This window comes from Oncorhynchus nerka, linkage group LG3, assembly GCF_034236695.1.
Source record: "Oncorhynchus nerka isolate Pitt River linkage group LG3, Oner_Uvic_2.0, whole genome shotgun sequence".
Classification (NCBI taxonomy): domain Eukaryota; kingdom Metazoa; phylum Chordata; class Actinopteri; order Salmoniformes; family Salmonidae; genus Oncorhynchus; species Oncorhynchus nerka.
Window position 1 is genome coordinate 38,393,793 of NC_088398.1, and position 16,023 is coordinate 38,409,815.

Consider the following 16,023-nt stretch of genomic DNA (forward strand, 5'->3'; position numbering starts at 1 on the left):
ACCAGATGGGATGGCGTATCGCTGCAGTATGCGGTGGTAGCCATGCTGGTTAAATGTGCCTTGAATTCTAAATAAATGAGTGTCATCAGCAAAGCACCATCACAACACCTCCATGCTTCACGGTGGGAACTACACATGCGGAGATCATCCGTTCACATACTCTGCTCTGCGTCTCTCAAAGACACAGTGGTTGGAACCAAAAATCTCAAATTTGTACTCAACAGACCAAATAACAGATTTCCACCAGTCTAATGTCCATTGCGCGTGTTTCTTGGCCCAAGCAAATTTCTTATTATTGGTGTCCTTTAGTAGTGGTTTCTTTGCAGCAAACTATTAAGCCCTGATTCACGCAGTCTCCTCTGAGCAGTTGATGTTGAGATGTCTTTACTTGAACTCTGTGCAGCATTTATTTGGGCTGCAATTTCTGAGGCTGGTAACGCTAATGAACTTATCCTCTGCAGCAGAGGGTCTGGGTCTTCCTTTCCTGTGACGGTCCTCATGAGAGCCAGTTTCATCATAGTGCTTGATGGTTTTTGTGACTGCACTTGAAGAAACTTTCAAAGTTCTTGACATTTTCCAGATTGACTGACCTTCATGTCTTATAGTAATGATGGACTGTCATTTCTCTTTGCTTATTTGAGCTGTTCTTGCCATAAAATAGACTTGGTCTTTTACCAAATCATACTATCTACTGTTTACCACCCCTACCTTGTCACAACACAACTGATTGGTTCAAATGCATTAAGAAGGAAAGAAATTCCCCAAATGAACTTTTAACAGGGCACACCTTTTAATTGAAATGCATTCCAGGTGACTACCTTATGAAGCTGGTTGAGAGAGAGACATGAATTTGCAGAGATGTCATCAAGGCAAGGGGTGGCTACTTTGTTAAACAAATCAAAATATATTTGAGGTTCTTCACTTTGGTTACATATGTGTTATTCTACAATGTAGAAAATAGTAAAAAAAAAAAAATAAGAAAAACCCTTGAATGAGCATGTGTGTGTGTGTGTATATATATATATATATATTTATAGCACATTTATTTCCACAACTGATTAATAATGTAGGCATTTCATATTGTTTATTGTTACTTACAGTGCTGTAAAAGTATTTGCCCCCTTTTCTATTTTTCTCTACTTTTGCATAATTTTCAACCAAACCTAATATTAGATTAACAGAACCTGAATGAACAGCAATTACATACTTATTTCATAAAGAAAAGTATGCCACTCCAATGTCCCTGTGTGGGAAAAAGTAATTGCCCCCTTACACTCAATAACTGGTTGTGCAATCTTTAGCTGCAATGCTTCCTTTAGTTGTTGGTCAATCGCTGTGGAGTAATTTAGCCCAGTCTTCCATGTAGAACAGCTGTAACTCAGCAACATTGGTGGGATTTCAAGCATGAACTGCTCGTTTCAAGTCCATGGGACCAATATCTCCCAAAAAGTTGACTCAAGTTTGCCATAAAGCACCTGGATGATCACCCAGACTCTTGTAAGAATGTTCTATGGACAGATGATTCAAAAGTGTAGCTTTTTGGATGACTTGGGCCCCATTATGCCTGGTGAAAACCAAACACTGTATTCCATAGTAAGAACCTCATACCAACGATCAAGCGTGGTGGTAATGTGATGGATTGGGGATGCTTTGCTGCCTCAGGACCTGAACAACTTGCCTTAATAGAAGGAACCATGAATTCTGCTCTGTATCAGAGAATTATACAGGAGAATGTCATGCCATCTGTCAGTGAGCTGAAGCGCTGCTGGGTCATGCAGCAAGACAATGATCCAAAACACGCCATCGAGTCTACATGAAAATGGCTAAAAAGCAACAAATCCAGACCTAATCCCAATTGAGATGTTGTGGTAGGACTTAAAACGAGTAGTTCATGCTTGTCAAATGTCAGAGTTAAAGCAGTTCTGGAGGCAAGAGTGGGCCAAAATTCCTCCACAACGATCTGAAAGACTGATCACCCCCCAAACACACACACACTCTTTCATACAACCACAAGCTCAGATGTTCGTTGTTCCATCCCATATCTGTGCAACATTGAAGAATCTCTCGCTCTCACAATTCCTGACACATGGGCTCTGGCATTTGCAACCATTTTTCCTTTTTCACTCACTTAATTCCACACTTTTCCATACAAACATACAGGCACCCCATCTTCAAACACACGCACACTCCCCCCACATATTTGAATATAAATAATTTTACAACATTCCCTGACTTTGAATAGTATAGTGTGTTTTTATCAGTTGCTGTATTTTATTAAATAACTATTTATATTACAATCCCTACCATGGATAGTGTTGGGTGTTCTGTTATTGGCCCCTTCTATTATTTAGAATGGCCATGGAGTAGTCTTGGTTTTTAAGAGCTACACATTTGCGCCGTTGTGCAATTTCCTTCGGGAACCTATCATTCATGCCTATTTTCATGCTGGCTAGTCTTTCGCCCAGGCTTTCAACCATTATTTTATCTTTAAATAATGCAAATTTGGCAACAATTGATTTGGTGCGCGTATCGCTGTCCTCTCTTCTGAAAAAGGTGTACACGTTTGAGTTTGTGGACTCTGTCGCCTGGGGTCTGTAGCGCTTTAACCAGTAATTCTTTCACCACGCTCTCTGGATCTTCACCTTCGTCTTTATTTCCGGTAAGCACCAGATAATTATTTTTGTCTGTATATCAAGTACGGCTTCTCTTAAATTTTAGATTTTTTATTTATTTTACTAATGTCTGTTTCAATAATATTGAGAGTAGCTTTTAGTTTCTCATCACTCATTTCGAGGATCGCCTTCAACTCCTTTTTATATCTTTACTAACTAGTTCAAGTATGCCCAATTAATCGACTTCAGCAGGTCAGTTTCCATTCTTTGTGTACGGAGTGGTGAAAAGCAGGAATCGTCTGTTGCATTTTTCTTTTGGGGATTGTGTCTCCATACTTACCCTGGTTACACTACATGTTTTGGCGTGGGTAGTATTTGTTGATACATTTCTTTACCCTTCTAATTTGTTTTGTGGTGTTATCCAGATTGAAGGTTATTGCTCACGAGCAGTGTTGTAGTACTCGAGACCGGTCTGGAGACCACACATTAAGTGTCTGGGTCTTGTCGGATACTTCTTTTTACTCCGTCTTGAATGTCTCGGACGGTGAGGACTTGTAATTTCTTCCAGAGACCAGTGGAGTAAAACACTCTCAGCTTCAATTGTCACCGTATTAAAAACGCTTCGCCAGGCCGTGTGTGCGTGTACAGTTGAAGTTGGAAGTTTACATACACCTTAGCCAACTACATTTAAACTCAGTTTTTCACAAATGCTGACATTTAATCGTAATAAAAACTCCCTGTCTTAGGTCAGTTAGGATCACCACTTTGTAGGCGTTTACTGACACCAGCCATATTCAACGGGTGTTGTACACATGTAAAGTTAGCTAATGAGCCAGCTAGGTTAGCTAGTTTAACAAAATTGAACAACAATGCCAACAATGCCACAGTCTTGGGAGATAACCAACCAGGTTCAATGTTAGCTAGCTAACGAGAAAAGCAAACAGGTCTGGTAAACTAATAATAACGTCCACTAGGAAGCCAGCCAGCTAATGTTAGCTAGCTAGCTAACAGTACACTTTAGCCTGACCTGAAATCACTTTGTCAAAATTAGAAATGTGTAATATCTGAAAATGTAGCTAGCTATCTTACCTGTATGCATCATCATGCATGATGGATGCGTCTCCCTGTCAGGAATGTCATACCACGGTTGCCCTTAGTTTGAAGACGTAATCCGGAGACAGGTGTTTATCCATCTCTTTAGCTATCATACTCTAATTCCACTGATTTCAAAACTTGATCCTTCAGTTTTGAAATCTTGAAAGCTTATGAAGCTCCACTATACAATATAGAATTTTTTTTAAAGCCGCGTTCAGAATGATATCTGTAGCCGATAAGTAGGAAAGATGTTTCAAACTTATGGACATCACTTCAAATTAGTGGATTCGGCTATTTCAGCCACACCAGTTGCTGTCAGGTGTATTAAGCACAAAGCCATGCAATCTCCATAGACAAACATTGGCAGTAGAATGGCCTTACTGAAGAGCTCAGTGTCTTTCAATGTGGCTTCATCATAGGATGCCACCTTTCCAACAAGTCAGTTCTTCACATTTTTACCCTGCTAGAGCTTCCCTGGTCAACTATAAGTGCTGTTATTGAAGTGGCAACTAGGAGTAACAACTGCTCAGTCGCGAAGTGGTAGACCACACAAGCTCATAGAACAGGACCGAGTGCTGAGTGCTTAGCGCATAACAATCGTCTGTCCTCGGTTGCAACACTCACTACCACGTTCCAAACTGCCTCTGGAAGCAATGTCAGCACAAGAACTGTTAGTCCGGAGTTTCATTAAATTGGTTTCCATGGCCGAACAGCCGCACCCAAGCCTTAGATCACCATGCGCAATGCGAGGAATCTGTTGGTGTGATGTAAAGCTCGCTGGCATTGGAAACGCATTCTCTGGTGAGATTAATCTCACTTCACCATCTGGCAGTCCGACAGACGAGTCTGGGTTTGGCGGATGCCAGGAGAACGCTACCTGCCCCAATTGATAGTGCCAACTGTAAAATTTGGTGAAGGAGGAATGATGGTCTGGGGCTGTTTTTCATGGTTTGCGGTAGGCCCTTGAATGCAGTGAATGCTACAGCATACAATGACATTCTAGACGATTCTGTGCTTCCAACTTTGTGGCAACAGTTTGGGGAAGGCCCTTTCCTGTTTCAGCATGACAATGCCCCCGTGCACAAAGCGAGGTCCATACAGAAATGGTTTGTTGAGATTTGTGTGGAAGAACTTGACTGGCCTACACAGAGCCCTGACCTCAACTCCATCTAACACCTTTGGAATGAATTTGAACACCGACTGCAAGCCAGGTTTCTGTGCCCGACCTCACTAATGCTCTTGTGGTTAAATGGAAGTCCCACGGCAATTTTCCATCTAGTGGAAAGCCTTCCCAGAAGAGTGGAGACTGTTATAGCATTAAAGGGGGACTAACTCCATGTTAATGCCCTGGATGTATATATAAATAATTATAGGACAAAAAGCACATCACCAACTCATTTGCAGGCCTTGACAAGTAGGACGGATGTTTTACTTGTCCGAAAGCTTGTCAAGCTCATCGTGCAGAACAATCAGGCACTGTGCTTCACTCTCCGGTGTTGTGACCATTTGATCTGAACAAACTGTGCCTCAATTATGTCAACAGAATCAAGCCTTTAGATGTTAATGTTAACTATCCTTCATTATATTTGTGTAATTAAGTCTCATTAAAGTTTGTCTACATTTTCTGGCGGCTCACTCTTGTCAGCATTGGTTTGGACATGATGCTGTAGCCAACATGCATATCACCTACACTTTGACATGTAGGCTTTTTTATTTATTTATATACATGGCAAATATATTTAAATATTGTTCCAAAGTTGGACTCTCTGATCCAATTCTGATAGGAGTAATTGTTTGATATTTAGATTTGTGTGATTTAATTAACTTGTCATTCGGACAGAATAAATCCTTTTATTTATTTTTTTGTAACACAGAACATCAACAGACAAGAACAGCTCAAGGACAGACAATATCCCTGAGATTAATGTTGTATGTTATGAAAGCATTGTAACTTGCAATTTGTTTTCAGGTTTGAATGAGACAATGTATTCCCCTAAACGTATTCTTTCAACAAAGTTCTGGTTTTATAAATATTATACTGTGTATGTCTATCGTTGTCATATGTAAGACTAAATGCCAGACAGTTTGGAACTCTCTAGTGAGAGTTGCAACCGAGGACAGGCAAGTTTTTTTTACATTTTTGTTGTGCGCTATGCGCTTCACTCGGCGAACCTGTTTTGTGAGCTTGTGTGGCCTACCACTTCGCGGCTGAGATGTTATTGCTCCTAGACGTTTCCACTTAACAATAATAGCACTTATAGTTGACAAGGGCAGAAATTTGACAAACTGACTTTTTGGAAAGGTGTCATCCTATGACGTTGGCACGTTGTAGGTCACAGAGCTCTTCAGCAAGGCCATTCTACTGCCATTGTTTGTCTATGGAGAATGCATGGCTGTGTGCTTGCATTTATACCGGTCCGCAATGGGTGTGGCTGAAATAGCCGAATTCACTAATTTGAAGGGGTGTCCCTTTTTGACCATGTAGTGTGTGCTTTACATAGTGTCGAATCACAGAACATTCCGTAGAATTCAAGAAAAATACCACCGTAACTAAAACGTCGAACTCATTCACAGTAAAATATATTACCATTCTGATTTCAGATTATCAATCCTTACTAAATATTGAAGACTCAATATGCTCATGTTTTTCCCCATCTTCATTAGTTGTGTAAATGGCAGTTTGGGAGAGGGGAGCATTTATTTATTTCTGTATGATGCACATTTTCACAGGTGCTTCACAGGGCTGTTTCTGTGTTAGCTGGCGTTCTAAAGCCTAGTGTTTCCATTCCCCTTTAATTGTCAGATGACTTTTGTTACTTTTTTTTACAGGAATAATGCCAGGTACCTGTGGAAGCGAATTCCTCAAGCCATTAAATCGGTGAGAATGGTAGGGTTAGCATTTATCTAATATATTTAGACTGAACAAAAATGTAAACGCAACAATTTTACTAAGTTAGTTCATATAAGGAAATCAGTCAATTGAAATCAATTCATTAGGCCCTAATCTATGGATTTCATAGACATCCGGTGAAGATGCCGCATTTGAAGGTCCTGGGTTGGTGTGGTTACACATGGTTTGCGCGTTTGAGACCGGTTGGACGTACTGCCAAATTCTCTAAAACGATGGAGGCGGCTTATGGTAGACAAATCCACATTCAACAGCTCTGGTGGACATTCCTGCAGTCAGCATGCCAATTGCATGCTCCCTCAACTTGAGAAATCTTTGGCATTGTGTTGTGACAACTGCACATTTTAGTGGCTTTTTATTGTCCCCGGCGCAAGGTGCACCTGTGTTTTGACCATGCTGTTGATATGCCACACCTGTCAGGTGGATGGATTATCTTGGCAAAGGAAAAATACTCACTAAAAAGGATGTAAACATTGGTGCACAAATTTGATATTTTTGTGCGTATGGAACATTTCTGGGAGCATTTATTTCAGCTCATGAAACATGGGACCAACACTTTACATGTTGCGTTTTATATTTTTGTTCAGTATAGATAGCTGAGGCACAAGTTTGTGTAAATTTCTTTGTGTATATTTTTGTTAGACAATGAAAACTAGTTAAAGCTATACTGGGAGCTCAACTCTTGAATAGGTAGGTCAGTCATTGTATAATTTCCCACATTGAAGATGGTAGTACAAAAGTGGGACCTGTCCTGCACATGGAATTGCTTCAATTCATGAGAATGAGTGTACCCAATGTCTCACTAGCAACAAGACTCAGTCTGCATATCGTTTAGTATAGTCTAGTTACCAATGTATGTTAAAGTTGATTTAAATGGGTTTAAACGTGTTGTGTGCAGGGAAACCCAGAGCTGACGGCCGTGTGGGCCGTGGGTCAGCGCATATGGCAGCGAGACTTCCCAGGGATCTACTCGGCCATTGCAGCTCACCAGTGGTCTGAGAACATCCTGCCCGCCATGGATGCCCTGCAAGGTACTGTAATGGCCGTGCACTTTTCTGTGACCAATTGACACACCTGACCTGCATGATGAACTAACATTTAAAACACAGCCTACACACTTCTGTGGCTCAACATGCATATATAACTCAATGTGGCTGATTTACACGGTTTTGTGACTGAGGGCCCTGCTCAAACAATATTGGTTACAGGGGAAAAAATAACATTAGACCTTCAGAGCATCTTTTGAGTAGGCATGCCATTTTTGTTTGAGTGTATTGCTTAGTACCCTATACATTAATCCAAATGTCTATTCTTGTGAGAAAAACATTGTTTTTGACATTCTGGAGACTGTTACCGGGTGTTATTGAATATGCAACACATTGACCTATTGAGACTGACTGAACTCATGACCAGGCCACGTCTCTCACCTCTGAATAACTTTCTATATTCATTGCTTAAACCTGAGGCTAGACAGAAGAAAGACTGGGTAAGGATAGATGTGTAAGATGTTTAGCAGTTCACGCAATCAGCAGCTTCATTAGAAGTTTGTTCATGTTAGAATTTATAGGGAATTTGCTTTGGACAATTGGTAGCAGGATGATTGAAATTAAATATGTTGGGTAGTTCGGGAAAAATGTATGCTTACATAATGAAAGTGGACCCCACACAATTGTAATAGTACATTTTGTAATGTCTTTCACATTGCTGCCTACTGAGTGTTCTCAATTATCAAGAGGGGACACCACTTGCATCCTACATTGTAACCCTGCCATGAAGTGGTTATGGAGGGCAAAGAAGAATACAGAAAAGGGAGCTTAAAAAGCTTTTGTAATACCTAATTGAAAATATAATGGGTTATTTATCCACTCACAAATGGTCCCATTGATGCACAGCATGATGGGATACATTTTGCCTAGTTTATTATAGCCCTCTAAAGCTCTTCGGGTTGAGGAGATTATCAAGAGATTCTCGAGCAGTATTGCGTCTCAAGATAATTTGGGCTGTAAATTTGCAAATGTATCTAATCTCAAACGCTACCTCCATAGGTCGCGGGCGAGTCTTTCTCGAGAGTCATCCCCCTCTGACCATTGCATTGTGATAACAGGCTGACTACACTGCTCGCAAATACATTTTGAAATCTATATTCAATTATTGCACGCGCCAGCGAGCGTCTGTATTGCCAAGGGCTAAAATAAAAGTCAGATCGCGCTGCAAGTCCTGCCTCTCCCATCTCCTCATTGGTTTATAGAAGCATGTACCCACGTGCCTTCTCATTGGTTATACCCACGTGGGTGACTGAAAGACGAAGTAGGTCAGTGGTGGTAATGCATGTAATTTATGAAAGTTGCCAATCGCAATATAAAGTCAAGAGAAGAAAATGCCTGGAAGGAGGAGAGATGACTAGAAACGATTCAGTTGACCGTTTTATGTGTGGATTAATTGGCAGAGTAGAGGACCTTTCCGGTAAAATAACAACTCAATGTTTATATCCCAGGACAAATTAGCTAGCAACAGTAGGCTAGCTAAATATGACAAATGTGCAAGCTAGCTTTTTGACCTGTCCCCAAATTAATATAATTGGTTCAGAGTTTGTTTTGATATTTCAACCTGCGTGTCGTGAACGCATTTGGTATGGGGAGGACAAAATACATTTATTAATGATGGCGCACGTGTGCAGCCGATTTTGGTTCCGTGAATTAGCCAATGTGTATTGTTGTCACGTAAGAGGTCAAGGGATGCTTCTGGCACCATTTATATAAACAGAAGTTCGCCAGAGAGAAATCCCCATACTTTACATTCGCGCTTGCTGTTTGTACATATCATGCTTGCCGTTTTGTACATTTCATAGACCATGGCAAACGAGAGTTCATTGACCTGGTCCATTGCGGAAACAAAGCTTCTGATTTCCATTTGGTCGCAAAGTCCGATTCTAGCGAGGTTGGAAACGTGTTACAGAAAAAGAGATCTATATTGAGAATGTCCACGGGGTTGCTTGAACATGGCCACCATTGTTCGGAAGTAGTGCCAGACAAAAATCGTAGACATTAAATATACATAACACAAGACGAAAGACAATAATGGACTGAGTGACAGTGGCCGGGAGACCGGTCCGTTCTACAGGGAACTGGACGAATTCCTTGGCACATGACCTGCCTCCATGCCTCGCCATATTATTGAGTCCAGGGTGACTGAAGCAGAAGAGCAAGAATATGGCAAGTACTTTTTTTGGCTTTGTGTTCTTGTAGCTAACAAAATAAGTCTGGACACTGTCCTAATGTATTAGCCAGCCAGCTACCTATAAGTTATATGAATCTAAATTATCACTACTTCACGTTATTTTCTGCTAGCTGCCTGCTAACAAAGCTCACGTTTTATAACATAAGTGATTGTTGCTTAGCCTGTTTGTAAACTTTTCTTTTCACTCTCACCCAAATGATTGTAATGACTAGGAACTAGTTAGCTATTTCACAACTACTTTATGTTGTTGACTGCTAGCTGCTTGCTAACAAAAGTCACTGTTCATAGCAAATGTATTCTGTTTGGTAACTTTGCTTATCACTTGCTCTCCCACAGACTGATGAAGGGCCAAGCAGCAACCCTGGGCCCAGCAGCAGTTGCAACACTCAACTTGGCTGCAGTTCCAACTGAGAGGTCTGTGTACCTCCCAAGTCCAGACAACTCATCTCTTGGCTCGGGGAACCCTCCTCGAGCCACCAAAAACCTATTGCACGTGTTGGTCAGTATAACGTGTTATTGTACTTTGTTTGGTTGGTGATGCCACATCCTCTGTAGGCCCATGCGCAGACCCAATCAATGATTTTGTTGCTGCAGGGCCATGAGCCAGCGTACATCAGCACTCCTGTACGCAGACCTCCACCACCTCAAGGGCAATACAGCCAGAGAGACAACAGTTATCATTGGCTGTAGTTACCCTGAACAGACAACACCACAATTGAACTTTTCAGAGTTTTTGTTACATACTTGTTTGTTTATTTTTTGCTTAACCTTTTTTTTATATATATATTTTGTCATTACTTTGATTTAAACTTATATTTTGCACCCAGATTTATTTAAAACACTCTTCTTTTTTTACTTGAACCTTTTTTACGTACTTTAATCATTTCTTTGTTTGGTTGGTTTGCTATTACTTAAATTTTAAGACATTTACAGTGCATTCGGAAAGTATTCAGACCCCTTCCACTTTCCACATTTTGTTACATTACACCCTTATTCATATAAAATAAAAATGTTTTTCCTCAATCTACACACAATACCCCATAATGACAAAGCGAAAACAGGTTTTTCGAAATGTTTGCAAATGTATTAAAGATCCAAAAACGGATACCTCAAGTATTCAGACACTCAGGTGCATCCTGTTATCATTGAGCATCCTTGAGATGTTTCTACAACTTCATTGGCATCCACCTGTGGTAAATTCAATTGATTGGAAATGATTTGGAAAGGTACACACCTGTTTATATAAGGTCCCACACTTGAAAGTGCATGTCAGAGCAAAAACAATGCCATGAAGTCGAAGGAATTGTCCATAGAGCTCCGAGACAGGATTGTATCGAGGCACACATCTGGGGAATGGTACCGAACAATGTCTGTAGCATTGAAGGTCCCCAAGAACACTGGCTTCCATCATTCTTAAATGGAAGATGTTTGTAACCACAAAGACTTCTTAGAGCTGGCAAAATGAACAATTGGGGGAGAAGGGCCTTGGTCAGGAGGTGACCAAGAATCCGATGATCACTCTGACAGGGCTCCAGAGTTCCAATGTGGTGATGGGAGAACCTTCCAGAAGGACAACCATCTCTGCAGCACTCCACCAATCAGACCTTTATTGGTGGAGTGGCCAGACAAGAGTCTGGACAAAACTGGCACAATCTCTACTGTGAAGCATGGTGGTGGAAGCATCATGCTGTGGAGATGTTTTTCAGTGGCAGGGACTGGGAGACTAGTCAGGATCAAGGCAAGACGATGGGAGGAAAGTACAGAGAGATCCTTGATGAAACAATCTAAAAAAAGTCAAGGGGTCTGAATACTTTCCGACTGCACTATAAATCTCTTTTTGGTCAACTGTTTACTTCTATCCATACTCAGTGGTCTGGTAAACAATGCAAGTATTTAGATGCTATACACCATTGCAAGCATTTGCATCTCAACTCTACCGTCAAATCATTACACATATTTACATGTCTGGTGTATGTGCTGGCTAGGGCCTGTATTTTGGACTATGTCTCATGACCTAGATTTTGCTGGACCATCTGACATATAAAGAAATGGGGGAAATGAAGGTTAAAATCCTGGTCACGTGACATGACTGTTCAAAACATGACAATGTGTCATAGATTAACTCCTTTCTGCTATTGACTCTAAATCACTTTTGAGTTAGCCCTTTACACTCATAAGTTTAGCAAATGTTATTGTTGTCTAAGTGTGGGAAATGCTGTAAATTAAAATGATGTGATCTATTTTGGAAGGTGAGACATTGAGGATTATAATAAATACTGTTTTGATATCATACAACCAAGTCAAACAACTGTGAGTCCAAATGTGCACTTCACATCTCCAAATCATAAAACTCATGTCATATACAGTGTTAATGTTTGATCACTATGTTAGATGTACAGTTACAAGATGGCATGTTGTCATACGCTGGGTTGTTCTGAACATAATGAGCCTATGTTTGTTTATTGTGGAAAACGTTTGCTGTTGGACATGCACCTGAATGCACTCATGACTCCATTGCACATTTTTTTTGTACCATGTACCTTACGCACATAAAAGGTTTTGTTGGAAACCTGGTCACTGATTACTGTGGTCCAGGTCATTGGCAGTGGAGTTACAAACATTAGCCTAGACGGAGAAGATGGCGTTTTCCCAGTCTTCTCAAATCACTTTAAAAATATCCATCAGTAAGCTCCTGCCTTGGTAAATGGGAGATTGGCATATGGAAATGCCTATGACCTTCTCTGCTCACACTCTCCATGTGTAACCCCCTCTAACTTCTGGAACCTGGTAGACCCACACATTATGTGACGCATGTGGGCAAGGTTAAGAATAGCTTGTCCCTGGTGCTCACTGTTCTTTATTTTTTATTTTTTTCAACGTCACGAAATGTGGTTCACATTCACTGGAGAGTTTTTCAAGACCGTCTCAGTGAGACATTTCCATGACCAGAGGCTATAGTTTTCTGCTCATGTTACGTAATAGTAGTTCAATTAAATGTCGGAGTGGTTAAAAAAAATAAAAATATTCAGTTTGTTTTGTTGGATCAGTTTATCAAGTACCATGTTGGATTCAACACACTCTAGTCAGTAGACATATTTAGAAGGGGTGAAAAACACATTAATAAATATTTGTAACCTATTTATAGGATTGATGGTGCAATGCATGTCTTGAGCATGAAACATCAACAGTAGGTTTGACTGCACCACAGAGGGTGTTGTGGATGCTCGATAGGAGTTTGATCAATCCACTGAAGTGCTCAGATATGACCACAGGCGATAAGTGGGCTACACCGCGAGGAAGGTGGTCTGCTTTATGAAGCCAACACTGGCTCTGTTGTAGTAATCCTGGAAAACCAGCTTGTTGTTACTGGTAAACACAGTCAAAGGTGCGTTGACTTTACAGGGCATGTTGTTTACCCTTAAGGAAACCTTCCTCTGGTGTTACTGCTTTGGGACAGTCACATGGGACAGTCACGTGGGGGCCCTGTGTATTTCTGCTGAGTGTACCCCCGGCCCTGTCAGATTTCTGTCACTGCGGAAAGGGACATGGCTCCTAGTGTGACAAATGCAGCAGCCGGTGGGTGTGTGCTATTTTCTCAGAAAAGAGCCTGACAAACAAGCAGGGAGGAATGTGTGCCCTGTTATGTGGGAGGGATCAGGTGTCGCTGGCTGTGAAGGGCTGGTATAAAGGACAGGGCTGCTATTCCCCAGTCAGAACAGATATCAGCACTTCAGCGGACTCTGAAGCATCAACTACCAAAGCAAGAGGCTCAGCCCTCAGCCTCAAGTTATTGGCTTGTTAAAGCCTATAGGGAAAGAATTAAAGTTGTCAATGACCCACTGCGAAGTTTGAGAAGGCTGTGTTGAAAAATAAGCAAACATTTTCAAGCTCAACATTTAAGGAGAAGCCTATTCCAACATGGACATCCAGAGGGCCGGCTCGTTGGTGCGTCCACCCAGCCCCATGGAGAGCCTGGAGAAGCAGCTGAGCTGCCCTATCTGCCTGGAGATGTTCACCAAACCCGTGGTCATCCTGCCCTGCCAGCACAACCTGTGCCGTGGCTGTGCCAGTGACCTCTACGACTCACGTAACCCCTACCGCTTCTCGGGCGGCGTCTTCCGTTGCCCCACCTGCCGCTTCGAGGTGGTCCTGGACCGCCATGGCGTTCACGGACTTCAGCGCAACCTGCTGGTGGAGAACATCATTGACATCTACAAGCAACAGCAGGAGGGTGGCGGGGGTAGTGGCAGCGGAGACAGCACAGAGACTCCACTGAAACCCAAGGACTCCAAGGAACTCATGTGCCAGGAGCACGAGGAGGAGAAGATCAACATCTACTGTGTGACCTGCCAGATGCCCACCTGCTCCATGTGCAAGGTGTTTGGTCAGCACAAGGACTGTGAGGTGTCACCACTGGCCAGTGTCTACCAGGTGCAGAAGGGCGAGCTGAGCAACGCTATCGACACCCTAGTGGCAGGCAATGGGCGCCTTCAGGCCCTGCTCAACCAGATGGAGGATACATGTCAGGCGGTGAAGGACAACGCACAGCGTGCCAAGCAAAGCCTAGGCGAGCGCTTTGACCTGCTCTACGCAGTGCTCGAGGAGCGCAAAGGGCTGCTGCTGGAACAGATCGGCAAGGAGCAGGACGAGAAGGTGACTGCATTGCGGGCGCTGGCCCAGCACTACAGCGAGCGACTGCAGGCGGGATCAGAGCTGACGGACACAGCGGTGCGGGCCCTGGAGCAGAGCAGCGCCGCAGAGTTCCTGCTGGCCTCCAAGGGCCTTATCACACAGACCAAGGACACCGCCAAGATCTCCCTGGGCGAGGAGAGGCCCGAGCCGGGCTTTGAGAAGATGGACCATTTCACGCTGTCCACTGAGCATGTGGAGGCCATCCTGGCCAAGATGGACTTTGGAATGGTCGAAGACGATGCATTCGAGGATGCCGAAGGGGACGAAGAAGAGGAGTGATGAAACTGGAAAATATACAAACTGAATAAACTATTTACTACTTTTGAAGGTTCTTTTAACCTGAATGTTCCTGGCAGGGACTCTAGTTGCAATGTTTCAGTGATATTAAGAGAAGTTAGGAATAAAGTTTTAAAATGTTTTTATACGTAGTTGATTGACTTGGATACCATGGCTTTCTCCAGTTTTGAGTTTAATATTTTTGTTTTTTTTGTACTCTTTAACTTTGCCTTTTTGTAAACTATAATAGTTTTTTTTATACTTTTGTATTTCCATATCAGATTTATTCTGATCTATTTGTTATGTACTTTAGGTTGAATATCCTCTCAGATTGTTTACACTTGAATACTTTAACACATGTAAAGATTGAGATGGGAAAGTAGTTTTGATTTGTAGTTTCTCATTGACATCTAGAATGCCTATGGTTGTATCAAATTGATAAATTATTTTGTGCTCTAAACTGGCAAGAGAATATTTCAACAGATCTGAAATAAAGGGTGTTTCAAATGACTCAAGCAGATTTGCCTTTGTTTAGATTCCAACTATTCCAAAATTGCCATTAATTTCTACTTCATTCAGAAAATAAGTTTGAAGTTCAAAACAAAATATTTCACAAGAGAACTGTCATTCGGGAGTTGCCCCAATATGTTGTTGCGCTCACTTGGCAAGTACTAGCATAAAAAAAATAAAAGCCATTGCCAAGTCCTTAGTGGCTAGCCTTTGCTGATGAAGAGTGGGGGTCTATTTTTAAAATGCGAGAGGGTGTGAAACGACAGGCCCTGGAATGTCAGTGAAGGGCAGAGAGTCCTCTGTGGCTAGCCATTACTGGTGAAGAGTGGGGGGGCTATTTCTTTTTTATGTGAGAGGGTGTGAAACAGGCTCTGGAGTGTCAGTGAAAGGCAAGTGGGGGTCCTGTTTCTCATCCATGAAGCACCATCCCACTCATTTCATAGACCGTATTTCTCAGCAATTGCAAACTCCTTTCTGAAGAGCTGTAGGGGCCGGGCCACCTGTCATGAGTCATCTTTGGCTAGCGTCCTATCGGTCAGCGAGCTGCGACAAAAATAGTGGAATGAGAGGACTGCTGATAGGATCATGTTACAAAAATCTTGGTTCAATGGCTTCTACTATGTGCTAATAGTCCCCAACATCCTTTTTTCAATTGATACTGTGGTGCATGTTGGGTATTTCGTAGGTCAACAA

At 42.0% G+C, this 16,023-nt stretch overlaps 2 protein-coding genes across 3 annotated transcripts in view; both read left to right on the top strand.

The window, feature by feature from the left end:
- The window catches only part of LOC115107636 (COP9 signalosome complex subunit 8-like), a 28,946-nt gene that overhangs the window by 2,598 nt on the left and 10,325 nt on the right, over positions 1–16,023 (top strand). Inside the window, exons 3-4 of one of the 2 annotated variants that reach the window (XM_029631095.2) lie at positions 6,537–6,594; positions 7,514–7,646. In XM_029631095.2, the coding sequence (XP_029486955.1) occupies positions 6,537–6,594; positions 7,514–7,646 (191 nt within the window). The remainder of the gene's footprint in view (positions 1–6,536; positions 6,595–7,513; positions 7,647–16,023) is intronic. The other variant, XM_029631105.2, reaches the window with a different exon arrangement.
- LOC115107631 (tripartite motif-containing protein 54-like) lies at positions 10,262–15,330 on the top strand. The gene is made up of 2 exons (XM_065011649.1): positions 10,262–10,351; positions 10,447–15,330. The coding sequence occupies exon 2, from the start codon at positions 13,771–13,773 to the stop codon at positions 14,821–14,823; it is 1,053 nt and encodes a 350-aa protein (XP_064867721.1). The 5' UTR covers positions 10,262–10,351; positions 10,447–13,770; the 3' UTR covers positions 14,824–15,330.